At 48.0% G+C, this 19,806-nt stretch overlaps 2 protein-coding genes across 2 annotated transcripts; both read left to right on the plus strand.

Moving 5' to 3' along the window:
* The first annotated feature begins 329 nt into the window (after positions 1-329).
* On the plus strand, positions 330-18,589 carry MCAT (malonyl-CoA-acyl carrier protein transacylase). The gene is made up of 4 exons (XM_068273070.1): positions 330-846; positions 2,875-2,962; positions 11,009-11,226; positions 18,084-18,589. Exons 1-4 carry the CDS (start codon positions 430-432, stop codon positions 18,501-18,503), a joined length of 1,143 nt encoding a protein of 380 aa, XP_068129171.1. The 5' UTR covers positions 330-429; the 3' UTR covers positions 18,504-18,589.
* LOC137564375 (lamina-associated polypeptide 2, isoforms alpha/zeta-like) lies at positions 12,070-14,189 on the plus strand. The gene is made up of 2 exons (XM_068278163.1): positions 12,070-12,129; positions 12,223-14,189. The coding sequence occupies exon 2, from the start codon at positions 12,229-12,231 to the stop codon at positions 13,690-13,692; it is 1,464 nt and encodes a 487-aa protein (XP_068134264.1). The 5' UTR covers positions 12,070-12,129; positions 12,223-12,228; the 3' UTR covers positions 13,693-14,189.
* Positions 18,590-19,806: the final 1,217 nt, after the last annotated feature.

Genomic DNA, 19,806 nt, shown 5'->3' on the forward strand with positions numbered 1-19,806 from the left:
AAAATCATTTTGCCTATGGGCACAACTATTATTATAATGATTTAATATTTTGTATATTGTTAGATGATGTTTATTTCATGACGCAAGTAAAATTAGTATGTGGCAATATTCATATTATTACTATTGATTAAAGTCTCCTAAAAATGTAATATTGCTGGTAATAATAATATGATGATAGAATGCCTTGTCTTGCAGTTATTATGTAAAGTATTATTATGACTCCTGAGAGATTCACACTGGGGAAGAGTAATTTCAGACGGGATCTTTGAATCCCCGGAACCTTTAGGTCTCGTGCTGTTTCTGGGAGGCAGGCTTTCTGAGCGCACAGTACACCCGGAAGTGGCCGACTGTGAGTGCAGAGCTCCACGTGATTGAGTGGCAGGAAGGTGTACCTGGCTTTGATGGCTGCTCTGTAGGCAGAGGTCAGGCATGGGGGTCTCAGCTGTGCTCAGGGCTCTCAGGCCCTGGAGGATTGTGTATAATGGGCAGAGATGGGCCTCAGGGTCAGGCAAGGACAGAAGGGACATCTCAGCTCTGCTGGACGAGGCTTATGTAGAGAGAGAGGAAGAGGAGAGACCCCCAGAGCCCAGGCGATCTCCTCAGAGCTGCTCCATCCTCCTCTTCCCTGGACAGGGCAGCCAGATACCAGGTATGGCTGGGGGGCTCCTCCATTACCCCAACGTCAGGGAGATGTTCCAGGTGGCACACAAGGTGCTGGGATATGATCTGCTGGACCTCTGCCTCCGGGGACCCCCAGAAATGTTGAACAAGACTGTCCACTGCCAGCCCGCCATGTTTGTCACCAGTGTGGCCGCTACAGAGAAGCTGAACCAGGAGAGGCCAGAAGTAAGTTCACCTACTGAATACTGACATCACTTACTGTGCCCTGACATCTCCCGCCGCGTACAGACATCTCCCGCCGCGTACAGACATCTCCCGCCGCGTACAGACATCTCCCGCCGCGTACAGACATCTCCCGCCGCGTACAGACATCTCCCGCCGCGTACAGACATCTCCCGCCGCGTACAGACATCTCCCGCCGCGTACAGACATCTCCCGCCGCGTACAGACATCTCCCGCCGCGTACAGACATCTCCCGCCGCGTACAGACATCGCTCACTGCATCCTGACTTCACCCACTGCATACTGACTTCACCCGCTGCATCCTGACTTCACCCGCTGCATCCTGACTTCACCCGCTGCATCCTGACTTCACCCGCTGCATACTGACTTCACCCGCTGCATACTGACTTCACCCGCTGCATACTGACTTCACCCGCTGCATACTGACTTCACCCGCTGCATACTGACTTCACCCGCTGCATACTGACTTCACCCGCTGCATACTGACTTCACCCGCTGCATACTGACTTCACCCGCTGCATACTGACTTCACCCGCTGCATACTGACTTCACCCGCTGCATACTGACTTCACCCACTGCATACTGACTTCACCCACTGCATACTGACATCACTTACTGTGCCCTGACTTCTGCCGCGTACAGACATCGCTCACTGCATTCTGACATCACCTACCGCGTCCTGACATCACACACTGCATCCTGACATCACCTGCCATGTACAGACATCACCCACTGCATACTGATATCACCTACCACATCCTGACATTACCTACCACATACTGACATCACTTACTGTGCCCTGGCATCTCCTGCCAAGTACAGACATCACTCACTGCATCCTGACATCACACACTGCATACTGACATCACTTACTGTGCCCTGGCATCTCCTGCCGAGTACAGACATCACTCACTGCATCCTGACATCACACACTGCATACTGACATCACTTACTGTGCCCTGGCATCTCCTGCCGAGTACAGACATCACTCACCGCGTCCTGACATCACCCACCGCGTCCTGACATCACCCACTGCATACTGATATCACCTACTGCATCCTGACTTCACCCACTGCATACTGACATCACTTACTGTGCCCTGACTTCTCCTGCCGCGAATGGATATCACTCACTGCATCCTGACATCACTCACTGCATCCTGACATCACTCACTGCATCCTGACATCACTCACTGCATCCTGACATCACTCACTGCGTCCTGACATGACATTGCCCACCACATCCTGACCACCTACTGCATCCTGTCATCGTTTACTGCAGTACTGACATCGCCCACTACATCCTAACATCACGCACTGCGTCCTGACATGGCCCACTGCGTCCTGACATGGCCCACTGCGTCCTGACATGGCCCACTGCGTCCTGACATGGCCCACTGCGTCCTGAGGGGAGAGACGAAAAAGACTGATAAGAAGCCTAGGTGGGAGGGAAGTAGGACGTGTGTTTATTTATTTAGACTTTTTTTGCTTTAAGAACTCCTGATTGGCATACTGGTGCTGGGTAGTCAGTGAGCAGAAAGTCTTAAAGCTCGTACCCGCAATGCGACTTTTTGAGAAATTTTTCTGACAACCAGATATTTTTTTTTTTGCCCCATGAATGATCATAAAGTGATCTTGCAGTGTTCAGAGGCGCAGGATCAGCTGGAGCATTCCTTTTAAAGGAATTTCTCTCCGTAGGATTCCTTAGAACTTTACCCAATCAGAGGAGAGATGTGCGTCTCAGACCTCTGCAGGGATGCGGGGGATACCCAGAGGGGCCAGTCTTTGTAGCAGCAGTCTGCAGAAGTCACATGATCTCTATAGTAAATGTCAGCTGATGCAGCAAGGCTACAGATGGAGCAATGTTCACATCTGAATGAGGAGGGATCCAATGAAAGTGATCTGACATTGCATTGATTGAAAGTGAATTCCGTTGCTGACCGATCTGAGAAATGTTTAATCCCTGTTAGCGTGTTGAAATTGATAACACTGTGTTCTCCTCTTCCTGCAGGCTCTGGAGAGCTGTGTGGCGGTGGCCGGATACAGCGTCGGAGAATTTGCGGCTCTCGTGGCGTCCGGATGCCTGGAATTTACAGAAGGTAGGAATGCATCCAAACATGAGTTAGACATCTGCCTGGCGGATTGCTTTTGCTAAGGGCATCATTCCCCTGCTCCACACTGTCTACGTCACGCTGCTGTCGTGTGCTGTGCCATCTCCTGCTCCCTCTGCCCGCTCCACACTGCCCACGCCACGCTGCTCTATCGTGTGCTACGCCACCTCCCCTCCACCCTGCTCTGTCATGTGCTGCACCGTCATGTACCCACTCCACACTGCTCTGTCATGTGCTGTACCATCTTCTGCTCCCTCTGCCCACTCCACGCTGCTCTGTCATGTGATGCACCATCTCCTGCTCCCTCTGCCCTCTCCACGCTGCTCTGTTATGTGCTACACCATCTCCTGCTCCCTCTGCCCACTCCACGCTGCTCTGTCATGTGCTGCACCATCTCCTGCTCCCTCTGCCCACTCCACGCTGCTCTGTCATGTGCTGCACCATCTCCTGCTCCCTCTGCCCTCTCCACGCTGCTCTGTTATGTGCTACACCATCTCCTGCTCCCTCTGCCCACTCCACGCTGCTCTGTCATGTACTGCACCATCTCCTGCTCCCTCTGCCCACTCCACCCTGCTCTGTCATGTGCTGCACAATCTCCTGCTCCCTCTGCCCACTCCACCCTGCTCTGTCATGTGCTGCTCCATCTCCTGCTCCCTCTGCCCACTCCACGCTGCTCTGTCATGTGCTGGGCCATCTCCTGCTCTCTCTGCCCACTCCACCCTGCTCTGTCATGTGCTGCACCATCTCCTGCTCCCTCTGCCCACTGCACGCTGCTCTGTCATGTACTGCACCATCTCCTGCTCCCTCTGCCCACTCCACCCTGCTCTGTCATGTGCTGCTCCATCTCCTGCTCCCTCTGCCCACTCCACGCTGCTCTGTCATGTACTGCACCATCTCCTGCTCTCTCTGCCCACTCCACCCTGCTCTGTCATGTGCTGCACCATCTCCTGCTCCCTCTGCCCACTCCACGCTGCTCTGTCATGTACTGCACCATCTCCTGTTCCCTCTGCTCTGTCCCACTGTAATATGAACTGAAGAAATCTCTTTTGGAAGTGTCAGAGTGCCTTCTACAGATCAGAACAGAAAATGAAGCCATGTATCCTTTGGCTGAACTTCCAATTCTCAGAGGTGCACAGCAGTGCCACCCTGTGGTATCTTGTGGTACTGCAGCACTTTGCGACTGGTAAAATGTGAGCTTTCTTTAATAGAACTGATCACTTGTGAAAAAGTACCTGATATCTGTGATCATAGATCTTTGAATTATTATTCAGTACAATCCATTTCATAATGTGTACAATACTTTCTGCTAACGTCTGTGATTAAAATAAACTGACATTCAAAGTGGCATTTCAGACAAAAGATTATTAGTTATAGCCCCAATTTTTTTTTGCCTAGTGCAGCTGAGCATGTGGCAGTAAGAAGTTATATTTACCTGTTCCAGACGGTTTCTTCTCTTCCTCCACCGGTGGCTCTGAACTTCTGGCAGATCTTCTGGGCCCTGATCACATGACCTGACGTGATCGGGATCAAGGAGACCGTGTCAGTGTTACTGCGCCACCCGGTGGTGGAATAAGGGGTGATGGAGGAGACGGGTGGCGCTGTAAGGCTGACACCCTCCCTTGAATCTCGATCACATGTCGTATCATGTGATCGGAACCGAGAAGACATGTCGGGGTAACATCGACATCAGGGTGGAGGAAGAAGAAGCTGATGCAGCCGTCCGGACAGGAAACGATAAAAGCTCCCTGCTGCTCACTCTGCATACCCTGCTAGCCTGCTAGACAGGGGAGGGCACACTTAAGTTCTGGTGCAGCTGTTCTTTGGTGCCTGTCTCCTCCTCGGCTGACACCCAGGTCTCCAGGAATTGTATCCCTCTCGAGTGTGCGTATCACTGCCAAGCTCCACCTAGTGCTACTAGTGAGGTGACCATTCCAGTGACATGGTTCTATGAAGCGGCAGGAAAGGACACATAAAGAGCCACAGTGTGGTCACAACTAATATTATTATTAATATACTTTATTTGTAAAGCACTAACCTATTATACAGCACTGTACAGAAGAGAGACTTAAAGGGAACCTTAACTGAACAGGGGGGTAAAGAGTTTCACTTACCTGGGGCTATTACCAGCCCCCTGCAGCAGTCCTGTGCCCTCGGAGCTGCTCTGGAATCCTCCGGTCCCCCGCTGTCACTTTGTTTCGTTTTTGACAACTCACCAGTCGGCCGGCCGCCATGCGTATTATTGGACGCATTTCCTACTGCAATTAGCGCTGTGGCGGACCGCAACGCGTACAAAAATACGCGTTGTCGCATTCCGCACGCGTAGATATGTGCCAATGCATATCTTTGTACACGTTGCGGTCCGCAACATCGCTAATTGCAATAGGGAATGTGTCCAATAATACGCATGGCGGCCGGCCGACTGGTGAGTCGTCAAAAACGAAACTAAGTGACAGCGGGGGACCGGAGGATTCCAGAGCGGCGCCGAGGGCACAGGACTGCTGCAGGGGGCTGGTACTAGCCCCAGGTAAGTAAAACTCTTTACCCCCCCCCCGTTCAGTTAAGGTTCGCTCTAACAACATTAAACAATGTTACACAGGGATATTACAGCATTAAACAACAGTACACAAAATAGTGGTGTAACAATAAACAGTGGAGCACACATTGCAATGTAGGCATAAATATAGCAGACGAGTCACTAAGTCCATATGGTGGGGGAGAAGAACACACTGGGAGGAGGGCCTTGCCAAATAGGCTTACAATCTAAGCGGTAGGAGAGAGGGACATATAAGGGGAGGGTGGGGTGGAAGTTCAATGGAGGATGGCGCTATGGAGATGGTGGGTAAGCAATAGAGTGGGGCCGAACCTCCGATTTTAGGTTCGCGAACCGGGTTCGCGAACTTCCGCGTAAGGTTCGGTTCGCGTAAAAGTTCGCGAACCGCAATAGACTTCAATGGGGATGCGAACTTTGAAAAAAAAAATTATGCTGGCCACAAAAGTGATGGAAAAGATGTTTCAAGGGGTCTAACACCTGGACCCCCAGGTGGAGGAGTGGGATACATGCCAAAAGTCCCCGGGAAAAATCTGGATTTGACGCAAAGCAGCGTTTTAAGGGCAGAAATCACATTGAATGCTAAATGACAGGCCTAAAGTGCTTTAAAACATCTTGCATGTTTATACATCAATCAGGTAGTGTAATTAAGGTACTGCTTCACACTGACACACCAAACTCACCGTGTAACGCACCGTAAACAGCTGTTTGTGTAGTGACGGCCGTGCTGGACTGGTGCGCACCATGGCGAGAGTGCAGGTTTTGGTGGCTTTACAGCCCATATGGTCGCCTGGCTGATGTAGCTGAATGACAGAACAGTGACTGTCCAGCTGATCAATATTGGTCTGACCACGATGAGGCAACGACCTTATTATCGTGGGTGTGCCCCCCGAGACACTCATCTAGGCGCCGGTCATTGCTTCATTGTGATATGCAAGCCCCTTCACCACAGCAAGGTAATGATCACGAAGGGGAATGGGCGCATGTACATGCCTTTTCTTTTGTTGTTGCAGCTGCCCGCAGTGCAGCCAGAAAAATTAGGCAGTCATGTACACGCACTAGAAAAATTATTACAGCGGCCGCTGCTAGTAGCGGCCTAAAAAATTCAGCAATCCTCCTGGAGACCCGGACCCTGTTGGTGGTGGCGGAGAAGGTAGTCAAGCGGCCTGCAGGCAGACATGCTGTGTGGGGGACTGGGAGCGACTTAGTCTTCTTGGGGCAGGCCAGGCAGCCAGTCACACGGCGTGCAGGCAGAGATGCTGTGTGTGCGGGGACTGACTTAGTCTTGGGGCGGGCAGCAGCCCTCCGGGATCCATGCCTCATTCAGAACAGGTATACAGTGGCGGGTTCACAGAACAGGTATGCAGTGGCAGGTTCACTGAACAGGTATACAGTGGCGGGTTTACTGAACACAACAGGTATGCAGTGGCGGGTTCACAGAACAGGTATGCAGTGGCAGGTTCACTGAACAGGTATACAGTGGCGGTTTCACTGAACAGAACAGGTATACAGTGGCGGGTTCACTGAACAGAACAGGTATACAGTGGCGGGTTCACAGAACAGGTATGCAGTGGCAGGTTCACTGAACAGGTATACAGTGGCGGGTTCACTGAACACAACAGGTATGCAGTGGCGGGTTCACTGAACACGTATGCAGTGGCGGGTTCACTGAACAGGAATACAGTGGAGGGTTCACTGAACAGGTATGCAGTGGCAGGTTCACTGAACAGGTATACAGTGGCGGGTTCACTGAACACAACAGGTATGCAGTGGCGGGTTCACTGAACAGTACAGGTATGCAGTGGCGGGTTCACTGAACAGGTATGCAGTGGTGGGTTCACTGAACAGGTATGCAGTGGTGGGTTCACTGAACAGGTATGCAGTGGTGGGTTCACTGAACAGGTATGCAGTGGTGGGTTCACTGAACAGGTATGCAGTGGTGGGTTCACTGAACAGGTATGCAGTGGTGGGTTCACTGAACAGGTATGCAGTGGTGGGTTCACTGAACAGGTATGCAGTGGTGGGTTCACTGAACAGGTATGCAGTGGTGGGTTCACTGAACAGGTATGCAGTGGTGGGTTCACTGAACAGGTATGCAGTGGTGGGTTCACTGAACAGGTATGCAGTGGTGGGTTCACTGAACAGGTATGCAGTGGTGGGTTCACTGAACAGGTATGCAGTGGTGGGTTCACTGAACAGGTATGCAGTGGCGGGTTCACTGAACAGGTATGCAGTGGCGGGTTCACTGAACAGGTATGCAGTGGCGGGTTCACTGAACAGGTATGCAGTGGCGGGTTCACTGAACAGGTATGCAGTGGCGGGTTCACTGAACAGGTATGCAGTGGCGGGTTCACTGAACAGGTATGCAGTGGCGGGTTCACTGAACAGGTATGCAGTGGCGGGTTCACTGAACAGGTATGCAGTGGCGGGTTCACTGAACAGGTATGCAGTGGCGGGTTCACTGAACAGGTATGCAGTGGCGGGTTCACTGAACAGGTATGCAGTGGAGGGTTTACTGAACAGGTATGCAGTGGCGGGTTTACTGAACAGGTATGCAGTGGCGGGTTTACTGAACAGGTATGCAGTGGCGGGTTCACTGAACAGGTATGCAGTGGCGGGTTCACTGAACAGGTATGCAGTGGCGGGTTCACTGAACAGGTATGCAGTGGCGGGTTCACTGAACAGGTATGCAGTGGCGGGTTCACTGAACAGGTATGCAGTGGCGGGTTCACTGAACAGGTATGCAGTGGCGGGTTCACTGAACAGGTATGCAGTGGCGGGTTCACTGAACAGGTATGCAGGTATCCAGTGGGCTCACTGAACAGAACAGGTATGGTGGGCTCACTGAACAGAACAGGTATGCAGCCAGGAACAAGCTAAGCCTAACTAATCTTTCCCTGAGAGACAGTCTGCAGCAGCTCGCCCTACTCTCACTAACGCAGGCACACGAGTGAGCGTAATGGCCGCCGCTGCCTGCCTTATATAAGGGGGGTGGGGCTCCAGGGGCTAGTGTAGCCTAATTGGCTACACTGGGCCTGCTGACTGTGATGTAGAGGGTTAAAGTTGACCCTCATGGTGCATTATGGGTCGAACCGAACTTCCGCAAAAGTTCGCCTGCGGGACGCGAACCACTGAAGTTCGCATGGAACCGTTCGCAGGCGAACCGTTCGGCCCAACTCTAGTAAGCAATAGTGAACAGATGGGTCTTTAAAGGGAACTTAAACTGAGAGGGATATGGATGCTTCCTTTTAAAGGCCCTCTGTCGCAAAAATCTTCAAATTTTAAATATATGTTAACATATACAATTAAGAAGTCCGTTTCTTCCAGAGTAAAATGAGCCATAAATACCTTTTCTCCTATGTTGCTGTCACTTACAGTGGGTAGTATACATCCAACAGAACCGACAGGTTTTGGACTAGCCCATCTCCTTATAGAGGGTCCTACTGTCAAAGTGTACGGTGAGCAGGGAGGCTGGCCAGCATCTTTGTATAAATCTTTTTCAGGGAATGTCTTTATAAAGAATAAAGGCCATGTTGAGAATCCCCTATGGAGAGATGGACTAGCCCAAAACCTGTCGGTAATGTCAGATTTCTAGTAATTACTGTAAGTGACAGCAACATAAGAGAGAAGTAATTTATGGCTCATTTTACTCAGGAAGAAATATACTTCTTATTTTGTATGTGTTTTAAATTTTAAGATTTTCGCGACAGTTCCTCTTTAAACAATACCAGTTGCCTGGCAGTCCTACTGATCTCTGACTACAGTAGTGGCTGAATCACACACCTGAAACAAGCATGCAGCTAATCCAGTCTGACTTCAGTCAGAGCACCTGATCTGCATGCTTGTTGAGGGGCTGTGGCTGAAAGGATTAGACACACAGAATCAGCAGGAGAGTCAGGCAACTGGTATTATTTTAAAAGGGAAAATTCATATCCTTCTCAGTTTAAGTTCCCTTTAAGGCCTGCTTGAATAGTTGAAGGTTGATGTGTGGAAGGAGGGAAATGCATAGAGTAGGTGCTGCTCTGTAGAAGTTCTGGAGCCTTGCTAGTTAGCAGGTGATGAAAGGGGTTGACATCCATAGTGTTGGAGGAGTGGAGAGAGTGGGTTGGGGAGTATCTTTGGATGATATCGGAGATGTATGAAGGGGAGGTATGTTGGGTGGATGTGGATGCCAGACAGAGCAGTATAAATGTAATTCTGAGGGGGACAGGGAGTTGGTAAAGGGACTTATAGGGGTCAACAATTATGGTGTTGTCCAAGGATTTTCCCGCTTTGGCCAATAGCAGGAGGAGCCACAATGTCTGGAGACGCTTGTCCACATCCTAGACCCAAAAGGATCACATATTATTTCAGGTGAGGAAAACCCTAAGGGAAGTAAGTAGACCAGGAAGTGGCTTCATATTCCTGATCTTTTCCCAGATCTCTTTGAGCAACTGGCTGTTATTTATTTTATTTAGACAAGACAAATAACATTTATATTGTGTTTTTCTCCTGGCGGACTCAAAGCCCCAGAGCTGCAGCCACTAGGGGGTGCTCTATAGGCATTAGCAGTGTTATAGGCTTGCCCAAGGTCTCCTCACTGAATAGATGCAGCTTACTGAACAGGAAGAGCCGAGACTTGAACTCTGGAACAGGAAGAGCCCTTAACCATTACACCATCTAGCCACTGTACCTTTTAAGTGTGGTTTAAAGAGAAACTCCGACCAAGAATTGAACTTTATCCCAATCAGTAGCTGATACCCCCTTTTACATGAGAAATCTATTCCTTTTCACAAACAGACCATCAGGGGGCGCTGTATGACTGATATTGTGGTGAAACCCCTCCCACAAGAAACTCTGAAGACCATGGTACTCCTGGCAGTTTCCTGTCTGTGAACCTTGCTGCATTGTGGGAAATAGCTGTTTATAGCTGTTTCCAACTGCCAAAACAGCACGCAGCAGCTGCATCACCTGCCAGCAGTAAAAATGTCACCATGTAATAAATGTCAGAATGTAAATCGGGGAGTGGAAAGATTTTACAATGGGCAAACACTGACTAAATCATTTATACATAATTATTGTAAAAATGAAGCACTTTTTTTATTACATTATTTTCACTGGAGTTCCTCTTTATGTTCTGGTGTAAAGGGGGATTCTGTGTGAACTGCGCCCCAAATCAAGTCAAGAGCAATGGCTGATTTACCCGGATTAGGACATTGCGGTTTAGATAGGAAGGAATGTGAGGGCTCAGAGGAATAATGGATGGGAGTTATGTGGCGATTCTCTTGTAGCGGTGATCAATGAAATGCACGTATTTCAGTTTATGCAGATTTATGTAAATTTGTATGCCAATATATGCAGCTTGCAAATGGACGAGTCAAGTCCCGCCCAGGTTTAAATTGATTGGTCCATCTTCAAGCTGCATCTATTTGTGTATATGACATTAATTTGCATAAACTCTGAAATATTTGCATATCATTAATCATCCCCATTCTCTTGTCTTGCAGCTCTGTATGCGGTGAAAATGAGAGCGGAGGCCATGCAGAGAGCCTCGGAAGCCGTGCCCAGCGGTATGCTGTCTGTGGTGGGGAACGCCAAGTCCAGATACACCGCAGCCTGCGCAGAGGCCAAGGAGCACTGCCAGAAGCTGGGCATACAGGAGCCGGTGTGCCAGGTGGCCAGTTACCTCTTCCCAAACGGCCGGGTCATCGCCGGACACATGGAGGTGAGGAAATGCAGCATGGAGGGGCTCTGTGTGTGGGGCTGTTTATATGCAGTCTGGCTGTTTTATTGCCCATGATGATGTCTGTTGTTACTTTGAATTTCAAAGTGAACTTGAGGTGAGAGTGATATGGAGGCTGCCCTATTTATTTCCTTTTAAAGCGGACCTGAACTCGGAACGTCCTCTCTGCTCTAAAATATAAGCAACAGCATAATAACTTTTCCCAGAACGTCTCAGGACAGCAACCCTGAGACATGTCTCCCTCCACATTCACTGGACAGGAACTAGATTAAACAATTTGCATAATTAGGTAGGCAGGGCACACACATGTGTATATATATATCGTTATGTCCTTACCCCCTCAGTTGTTTTCCTGTCCAGCAGGATGCTAGATGTAGGGGGTAAGGCTGGCCACCCATGTGAGTCCACAGGAGCCGCGGCTGGTGTGATCCCCTTTGTCGGCGCTGGCTAGTTGTCTCAGCGCGGGGTCATGCTACACGCACTGGCCTCTCCCCCTGTGCTGTGTTCGGAGGACAAGCGGCGTCTGAATCCGGAAGTTGCCCGCCCCAGGGTCACGTGACAGGCGCCTCACGTGACCGGAAGTCGGAAAGCCGGAAGCAGGAAGTTCCTGACCCGGCGTGCGTTCCAGCGGCCATTGCAGCATGGAAGTCAGCGTCTGCTGACACATCACACTCAGCTGCAGGGGATTGCCTGGAGGAACGCTAAGGGGATTACTACAGCAGGTAGGAATTAACGTTTGCATAATGCAAGAAGGGTTGGGCATTAAGCAATTATTTAAATCAGCTATTAAGCTGATGTCCTAGTCTCACTTTGTGTTTCACTATGGAGGCTGCCGGTGGATCTTCCTCCCAGGGCTCTGTGGAGACAAGTTCCGTACCCTCTCTGGTATGTAACATTGTGGTAATTGTTTACATATCCCTTAGGAGGGTTATTAGGCTTGGCTGAGCTAATGGCTGGTATTTATTTGTTTTATTACAGCCTAAAATGGAAAGATCAGATTCCAAATCTGGGTCAAGACAAGACAAAGCTGATAAGCCTGACAAGCCTGATAAACCTGATAAAACTGACAAGACTACACCACATGCTGGTTCTAAAGCAACACATAAATCGGGGAAAAAATGTGCTATATGTGGAAATTATATGTCATCCTCTTCAAAAGTATTATGCCAAGATTGTACTAAAAAGGTGGTTAGAGAAGAAACCCCCACTATGTTAAAGGAGTTAAAAGGATGGATTAGATCTGAAATTTCGTCTGCTGTGCAGACTATCAAGGTTCCAGAGGTTGCAGTATCTAATGTACAAATGCCTTCAGTGCCTGCAGCAGTCTCTGCAGCCCCGGCAGTATCAGATATCCCAGGTCCTTCAGGTTCAGTTCCTATAGGGGACCCTACTTTAAAAAGGAAAAGGAAAGATGACGATTCTGAAGATTCAGAAATGTCAGAAGGGGAATTGGATATTTCATCTCTGGAAGAGATACCCTCAGAGACTGAAAAATCTGCTGAAAAAACTGTAAAGAATCAGAAATTTGCTTTTTCCACTGACTTTATGAAGGAGTTATTGGCAGCCATGCATGAAGCCATGGGTATTACTATAGAGCAAAAGACTTTATCTCCATTAGATCAGATGTATGAAACATTGTCAGAACCCCAAGTGACTTTCATCCCAGTGCATAGTAGTCTTAAGGGGATTATCAGGAAAGAGTGGGATAATCCAGATAGGAGGGCTTTCTGGCCTAAATCACTAAATAAAAGATATCCTTATAGCCCTGAAGACCAAAGGTTTTGGGGGACTGCACCCAAACTAGACCCATCTCTTTCTAAAGTATCCAGGAGATCAGATCTTCAATTCGAAGATTTTGGTAGTTTAAAAGACCCTATCGATAAGAAAATGGACAATATTTTGCGGAGGGCATGGGAAGCAGCATCTTTAAATTTCAAACCCTCTATTGCATCTACAGCGGTAGCAAGATCTTTAAAAATTTGGTTAGTAGAAGTCCAGTCTCAGATAGCCTCAGGGGTATCTAGGGAGGAACTTTTGAATTTTTTCCCAAAAATTTTACATGCAACAAACTATCTATCAGATGCAGCTGATGATTCAGTCAGACTCACAGCAAGAACCACAGCCCTAGTTAATTCTGCCAGAAGAGGAATCTGGGTGAAAACATGGCAGGGAGATACCTCATCTAAATCAAAATTGTGTAGTATTCCATGTGAAGGGGGCTTGTTATTTGGAACCAAGTTAGAAGAAACACTTGAGAGGTCCGCTGATAAAAAGAAAAATTTCCCATATAAAAGAAAGATTTTCCGCCCTAACCGTTCCTTTCGTGTTTCAGGGAAAAGCGAACAGGAAAACAAGGGGAACCAGAGAAGAAGATGGATTCCCAACAAGTCCCAGCGTTCCAAACCCAGTACTCCATATACCTCTACAGGTCAACCAACAAAACAATGACGCCAGAATTCCAGTGGGGGGCAGACTAGCTCATTTTTTCGAACAGTGGCAGTTAAAGTTCGAAAACAAGTGGTTACTGAACATTATTCTCCAGGGGTACAAGATAGAGTTTATAGCCCCACCACCATCTCAATTCTGGGTGACCCCTTCCCCAAGAGCTCCAGTTCAGGCCCAGGCCCTCCAGTCAGAAGTAAGCTTACTATTGGAAAAAAGGGTTATACGGAGAGTCCCAAAATGTCAAGAAACACTGGGGTTTTACTCCCCAGTCTTTCTAATAAAGAAACCTCAAGGGAGTTACAGGTTCATCTTAAACCTAAAAAGGCTAAACACCGCAGTAAGATACAGAAAGTTTCGGATGGACAACATCCGCTCAGTATTGAACCTACTACAAGACAGCTCCTATCTGACATCATTGGATCTAAAAGATGCGTATTTGCATGTGCCGATTCATCTGGAATCACAACAGTTCCTGAGATTTGCGGTGGTGTTAGGAGAGGTAAGACACTTTCAGTTTGTCGCCCTTCCCTTTGGGTTATCATCGGCTCCATGGCTATTCACAAAAATCATGGCAGAAGTCTTGGCAGGGCTTAGGCTTCAGTCTGTTCAAGTAATATCTTACCTGGATGATTTACTTATCTGGGGACCTTCTGTTGAGTTAGTGGGATCCCAGACTCAGTCCACCATAGACTTCCTTCAGACATTGGGGTGGTTAATTAATTGGGAAAAATCGTCCTTTCAGCCTCTCCAAAAGATGGAATTTTTGGGGTTTGAGATATGTACTACAAATAAGAGACTTTTTCTACCTGACAAAAAATCTTCCTTGTTGTTAAAGTCTGTTTTCTCTTTTCAGAGTCTGAAAACAATATCCTTGAGGAAAGCGATGGCCTTATTGGGCACAATAACCTCATCTTTCCCTGCAATACAGTGGGGTCAACTCCACTCCAGAAGTCTCCAGAGTTGGATCCTATCAAAGTGGGACAAGCATCTCTCCTCCCTGGACAAGAGAGTGATGATTCCTTGGAGTGTCAAGCAGTCACTACTGTGGTGGACGGAGCCACAACATCTGTCAACAGGGAATCTTTGGGAGTTTCCAACCCAGTGCATCATAACAACGGATGCGAGCTCTTGGGGATGGGGAGCGCATCTGGACTCTCTGACAGCTCAGGGACAATGGTCAAGCCGGATCAGCAACAGGTCTTCGAACAGCAGAGAGCTGCAAGCAGTCTGGGAAGCCATACTAGCATTCAAGATACAGATATGGAAAACCCACGTGACGATACGTACAGACAACAGTACAGTGGTGGCATACATAAATCACCAGGGAGGCACAAGAAGCAAGTCACTGCAACAGCAGGCATCAAGGATTCTGCATTGGGCAGAGCGCAGTCTCAAGTCTATAAAAGCGGTTCACCTGAAGGGGACACTAAATTGCCTAGCAGATTACCTGAGCAGATGCAGTCTGTCCCAGGACGAATGGAGTCTCAACGACCGGGTGTTTCATCAGTTGACAGAACACTGGATTGTTCCTCAAGTGGACTTATTCGCCAGAAAGAGCAATGCGAAATGCCGGATGTTTTGCTCTCTTTGTCCCCAAGACGAACCATGGGTAGTAGATGCCTTCTCGATCAGCTGGAGCCATCACAGAATGTACATTTTTCCGCCTCTACATTTGATTTCCAGAGTACTGAACAAAATCTATCGAGACCAGGCGGAAGCAATCTTGATTGTCCCGTTTTGGCCAAAAAGACCGTGGTTTGCTCTGCTACAACGATTAGCTACGGATCATCTGATCCTTCCAGATCAAGAGGACCTGTTAACTCAGGGACCAGCGGTGCATCCCAATCTGAGCCTTCTTCATCTTTCAGCATGGAGCCTGAATGGCGAATACTGAAAAGTAAGGGATTTTCTAATAGGTTATCGGAAACACTGTTACAAAGCAGGAAGAAGGTGACGCGCCAAATATACTCTAAAGCCTGGAGGGTATACAACAATTGGTGTGAGGCGAATTCTAGAGATACTGGTCATTCCAATTCAGTTTTAGAATTTCTTCAAGATGGATTCCAGAAAGGTCTAAGTAGTAGTACATTGAAGGTACAAGTTTCAGCATTAACAGTCTTTCTTGACAGAAAATTGGCAGAGGAAGAAGATATCATCAGATTCTTCAAAGCACTCAGGAGGATTCGACCTACAATCCATAGTAGAGTGCCATCTTGGGATCTGAACACTGTGCTACAGGGGCTATGTGAGCCACCCTTTGAACCATTAGTGGATAGTTCTGATAAACTTTTAACTATCAAAACTGCTTTTCTTCTAGCAATAACGTCAGCCAGAAGAGTGGGGGAATTGCAGGCATTGTCAATTCTCGAACCATATTGTGTTATAAGTGACGACAGAATTACACTTCGTCTAGATACCTCCTTCCTACCTAAGGTTGTTTCGAAATTCCACAGATCTCAAGAAATTTTTCTGCCTTCCTTTTGTAATAACCCTTCCAATCAGAAGGAACAGAAGTTACATTGCCTAGATGTTAGAAGATGTGTTCTGGAGTATCTTCAGCGCACTAAGTCCTGGAGGACTTCCAATGCATTATTAGTATTATTTGCCGGAAAGTTCAGGGGTAAACAGGCCTCAAAATCAACCATAGCCAGATGGATCAAGCAGGCTATATCTCTATCTTATGCTCAACAAGGCAAACAGCTGACTTCGGCGGTCAGGGCTCATTCTACCAGAGCAGTATCAACTTCCTGGGCAGAGAGGGCAGGAGCATCAGTTGAGCAAATTTGCAAGGCAGCCACCTGGTCAAGTCAGAACACCTTTGTGAGACATTATAGGCTAGATGTATTGTCTAGTGCCGACTTAACGTTCGGCAGAAAAGTGTTGCAGGCTGTAATCCCTCCCTAAATATTATTTCTTGTTTTTCATCTCAGGGTTGCTGTCCTGAGACGTTCTGGGAAAGCCCAAAATTACTTACGGTAATTTCTTTTCCAGAAGTCGGAAGGACAGCACCCTTACTACCCACCGCTATTCTTATTAAAAGTTATTGGAAGCATCATTATGTGCGGAGTCTTTTTTATTAACTGAGGGGGTAAGGACATAACGATATATATATACATGTGTGTGCCCTGCCTACCTAATTATGCAAATTGTTTAATCTAGTTCCTGTCCAGTGAATGTGGAGGGAGACATGTCTCAGGGTTGCTGTCCTTCCGACTTCTGGAAAAGAAATTACCGTAAGTAATTTTGGGCTTTTTAAAGAAATAACATTTATTCGGTACAGCTGATACAAATCCTAATATAAATCTGCAGTTTCTACTTCCTGATTCATGGAAGCAGACATAGAGGAAACATCCTGTGCTTTCAAATGACCTTATCTGGCAGTGCCATGGCAGTCATGTGACACTGGGAGAGATCAAATTACAGCTTGTGATTAGACACAAATGTTTTGTTTTTTTTATCCCACACCCCCGCGCCTCCCCCGCCAGTCAATCACCGCAATCGGCTGTCATAGGCATCAGCCTATGAGAGCCGATTGCTCCTGTGTCTCTCATGGGGACAGCAGAGTGACATGTCTGTCCCCAGTACAGTGCTGCCATAGATCGCAGCGCTGTACAGTGTAAATAGCCATCGGTTTTGCCGTCTAACAGTCTCATAGCGTGCGATCTCCTGCAAAACCCCGTCCCCAGGACTTCACGCCGATTGGCGTTGAGCAGTCCTGGGGCTGCCGCCGTGTCCACGCTGATTGGCGTGGAGCGGTCCTTAAATGGTTAAAGGACAAGTGAGAAGAATATAGAGGTTGCCATATTTATTTCCTTTTAAACAATACCAGCTGCCTGGCAGCCCTGCTGATCTATTTGGCTGCAGTAGTGTCTGAATAACACCAGAAACAAGCATGCAGCTAATCTCATCAGATAATATTATGCTATATTCTATTATGTTAGAAACGCCTGATCTGCTGCATGCTTGTTCAGGGTCTAAGGGTGGTAAAAGTATTAGAGGCAGAGGAGCAGCTGGACAGCCAGGCAACTGATATTGCTTAAAATAAATGGGAATATAACGCATGTGCATTATGGAGCACTCGGGCCACCAAAATCTTCCGAAAACCTCCTGCAGCGGGGGATTCAAATAGGGAGCCTGCGCTTAAATGCGGAGACTGTGGAAAAAGCAGGAAGGCTCTATAGGGTCCAGAGCCTTCCCTCTCCTTAGGTAAGTATCTGGCTGATTTTTTTTTTTTTTAAATTTTTTTTTTTTTTTGTCGATTCCCATTAGTTTTAAAAGGAAATACATATGGTAGCCTCCATATACCTTTCACTTCAGTGGTGCTTTCATTGGTGGATCCTGTGAGGCAGCTTGAGGTTTTCATGTAACTCTGTTTTATGTCTTCTGTCCTCCAGGCCATCCAGTTCCTGCAGAACAATGCGCGTAAGCTTAACTTTATACGGACTAAGCTGCTGCCGGTGAGTGGCGCCTTCCACACCTCTCTGATGCAGCCGGCGGTGCAGCCCCTGGAGGAAGCTCTGAGGAGCTTGATGTTCAGGAAGCCTTTGGTGAACGTCTACTGTAACGTGGATGGACTGAAGTACAGGAGGGAGTCGGGGATCCCGCAGCTCCTGGCGAAGCAGCTGGTGTCTCCGGTGAAGTGGGAACAGATTATGCACTCCATCTACGAGAGGCAGAAGGGAGAGGACTTCCCGATCACCTATGAACTGGGGCCGGGAGGTCAACTGGGAGCCATACTGAAAGCCACAAATCTAAAGGCCTGGAGGACGTACCGCCAGATAGAGGTTCTCCAACAAGAACAGGTCGCCGAGTGAATCCTTAGGACTTTTTTTTATAGACTTTTGTACAGTTCTATATTTCCATGCTCTGGTTTGAAAACTCCTTGTAATAAAAAAAAGAGACCCCACGTAACGTGAAGGAGTGTTTTTTTGCACTGTAAGATCTCCGCACAAGATAGTCTGGCCCTTCCCGATAGCCGTCTGTGGTTCCAGGGTACTTCCATGAGGCCATCACTGAATTGAACACTAAATAACATTTGTAAGTTATTGTCACAGGAGCCCTCAGTGGCTGACCGCACTTAGCCTTCTAAACGGTGCCAGCGCACAGATCGTGCGAACTCTGGTCGCAGTCAATGCGCAGGAACCGTTAAGAATTAGCCGCAGACAACTCCGAAGGGAGCCTGTGAGACACGGGTAATTACAACGTCACCTACTGGTTCAGAGTAAACTGCCACCACCGCGGTTACTATGGGACCGTGGGGCCCACTAACTGACTGACTAATCCTGCGAATAAAACGGTTAAACACACGATATTCTGTCTAGCCAACAACAAACAAACAGTAGCATATCTTCAGAGACCCGGGATCATTTCTGTGTGTGCTGATAAGCAGGGTAGCGAAACAGTGAATGACTTGGGGAAAGTCGTTTATTCACGCAATATAAATAATTAATATATACAGACAATTATGAAAATCAACAATTATTAAAACAGTAATAGCCAGTATGAAAAATAAAAGAAGGGAGAAAAATACTTAGTTCCTGGAAAGATGTCCTTATTGTGGGAAGAATCATAAAGTTCTTGGTTTCAAAGTCCAGAGTTCAGAGTTCAGACCAGGTGGATGCCAGCATATCCTCAAGCTGGCATCTGATGAATTCAAGATGTTTCAGTGTGGAGGACACTGAGTTTGGGTCCTCAGCCATTCTTATGCCCCTGCTTCAGTAGGAGGGAGTGAGGGCGGGGAGCCATACACCCCCTTCAAAGATGAGATGAGCCCTCCCCTTGTACTGGGGCTAGAAATCATATCTACCCATATATGGGCTCTATCTCACAGAACCGTACAGGTCAGGGCAGATTTATTGACATTTTCAGGTCTGTCTCGATTTACCCAGCGCCCTGATACCAGACATGAGGGGTGGGACCCCTGTGGTATCATCAGGGCACTTTGAAACTGCCTAGCTGGCAGTCCTTACCTCCGAAGGTTCTGAAACTTCCTCAGAACCAGCACCGGGGCTCATGCTACACTTCCCCCATGTTTGGTGAAGCGGCCATCTCAGGAACCCCAGAAATATTACAGATCTGGGAAGTTATGGATTATGCCATGAGACTGAGGTTGTGTTC

Source organism: Hyperolius riggenbachi, chromosome 3, assembly GCF_040937935.1.
Source record: "Hyperolius riggenbachi isolate aHypRig1 chromosome 3, aHypRig1.pri, whole genome shotgun sequence".
NCBI classification, from domain to species: domain Eukaryota; kingdom Metazoa; phylum Chordata; class Amphibia; order Anura; family Hyperoliidae; genus Hyperolius; species Hyperolius riggenbachi.

What these genes read in the sequence shown, in the direction of transcription:
- LOC137564375 (XM_068278163.1), top strand. Translation starts at nt 12,229, where the DNA reads ATGGAAAGATCAGATTCCAAATCTGGGTCAAGACAAGACAAAGCTGAT.
- MCAT (XM_068273070.1), top strand. Translation starts at nt 430, where the DNA reads ATGGGGGTCTCAGCTGTGCTCAGGGCTCTCAGGCCCTGGAGGATTGTG. An exon ending in TGAACCAGGAGAGGCCAGAA is followed by an intron (nt 847 to 2,874) that starts GTAAGTTCACCT and finishes CTCTTCCTGCAG; the next exon opens with GCTCTGGAGAGCTGTGTGGC. An exon ending in TCATCGCCGGACACATGGAG is followed by an intron (nt 11,227 to 18,083) that starts GTGAGGAAATGC and finishes TCTGTCCTCCAG; the next exon opens with GCCATCCAGTTCCTGCAGAA.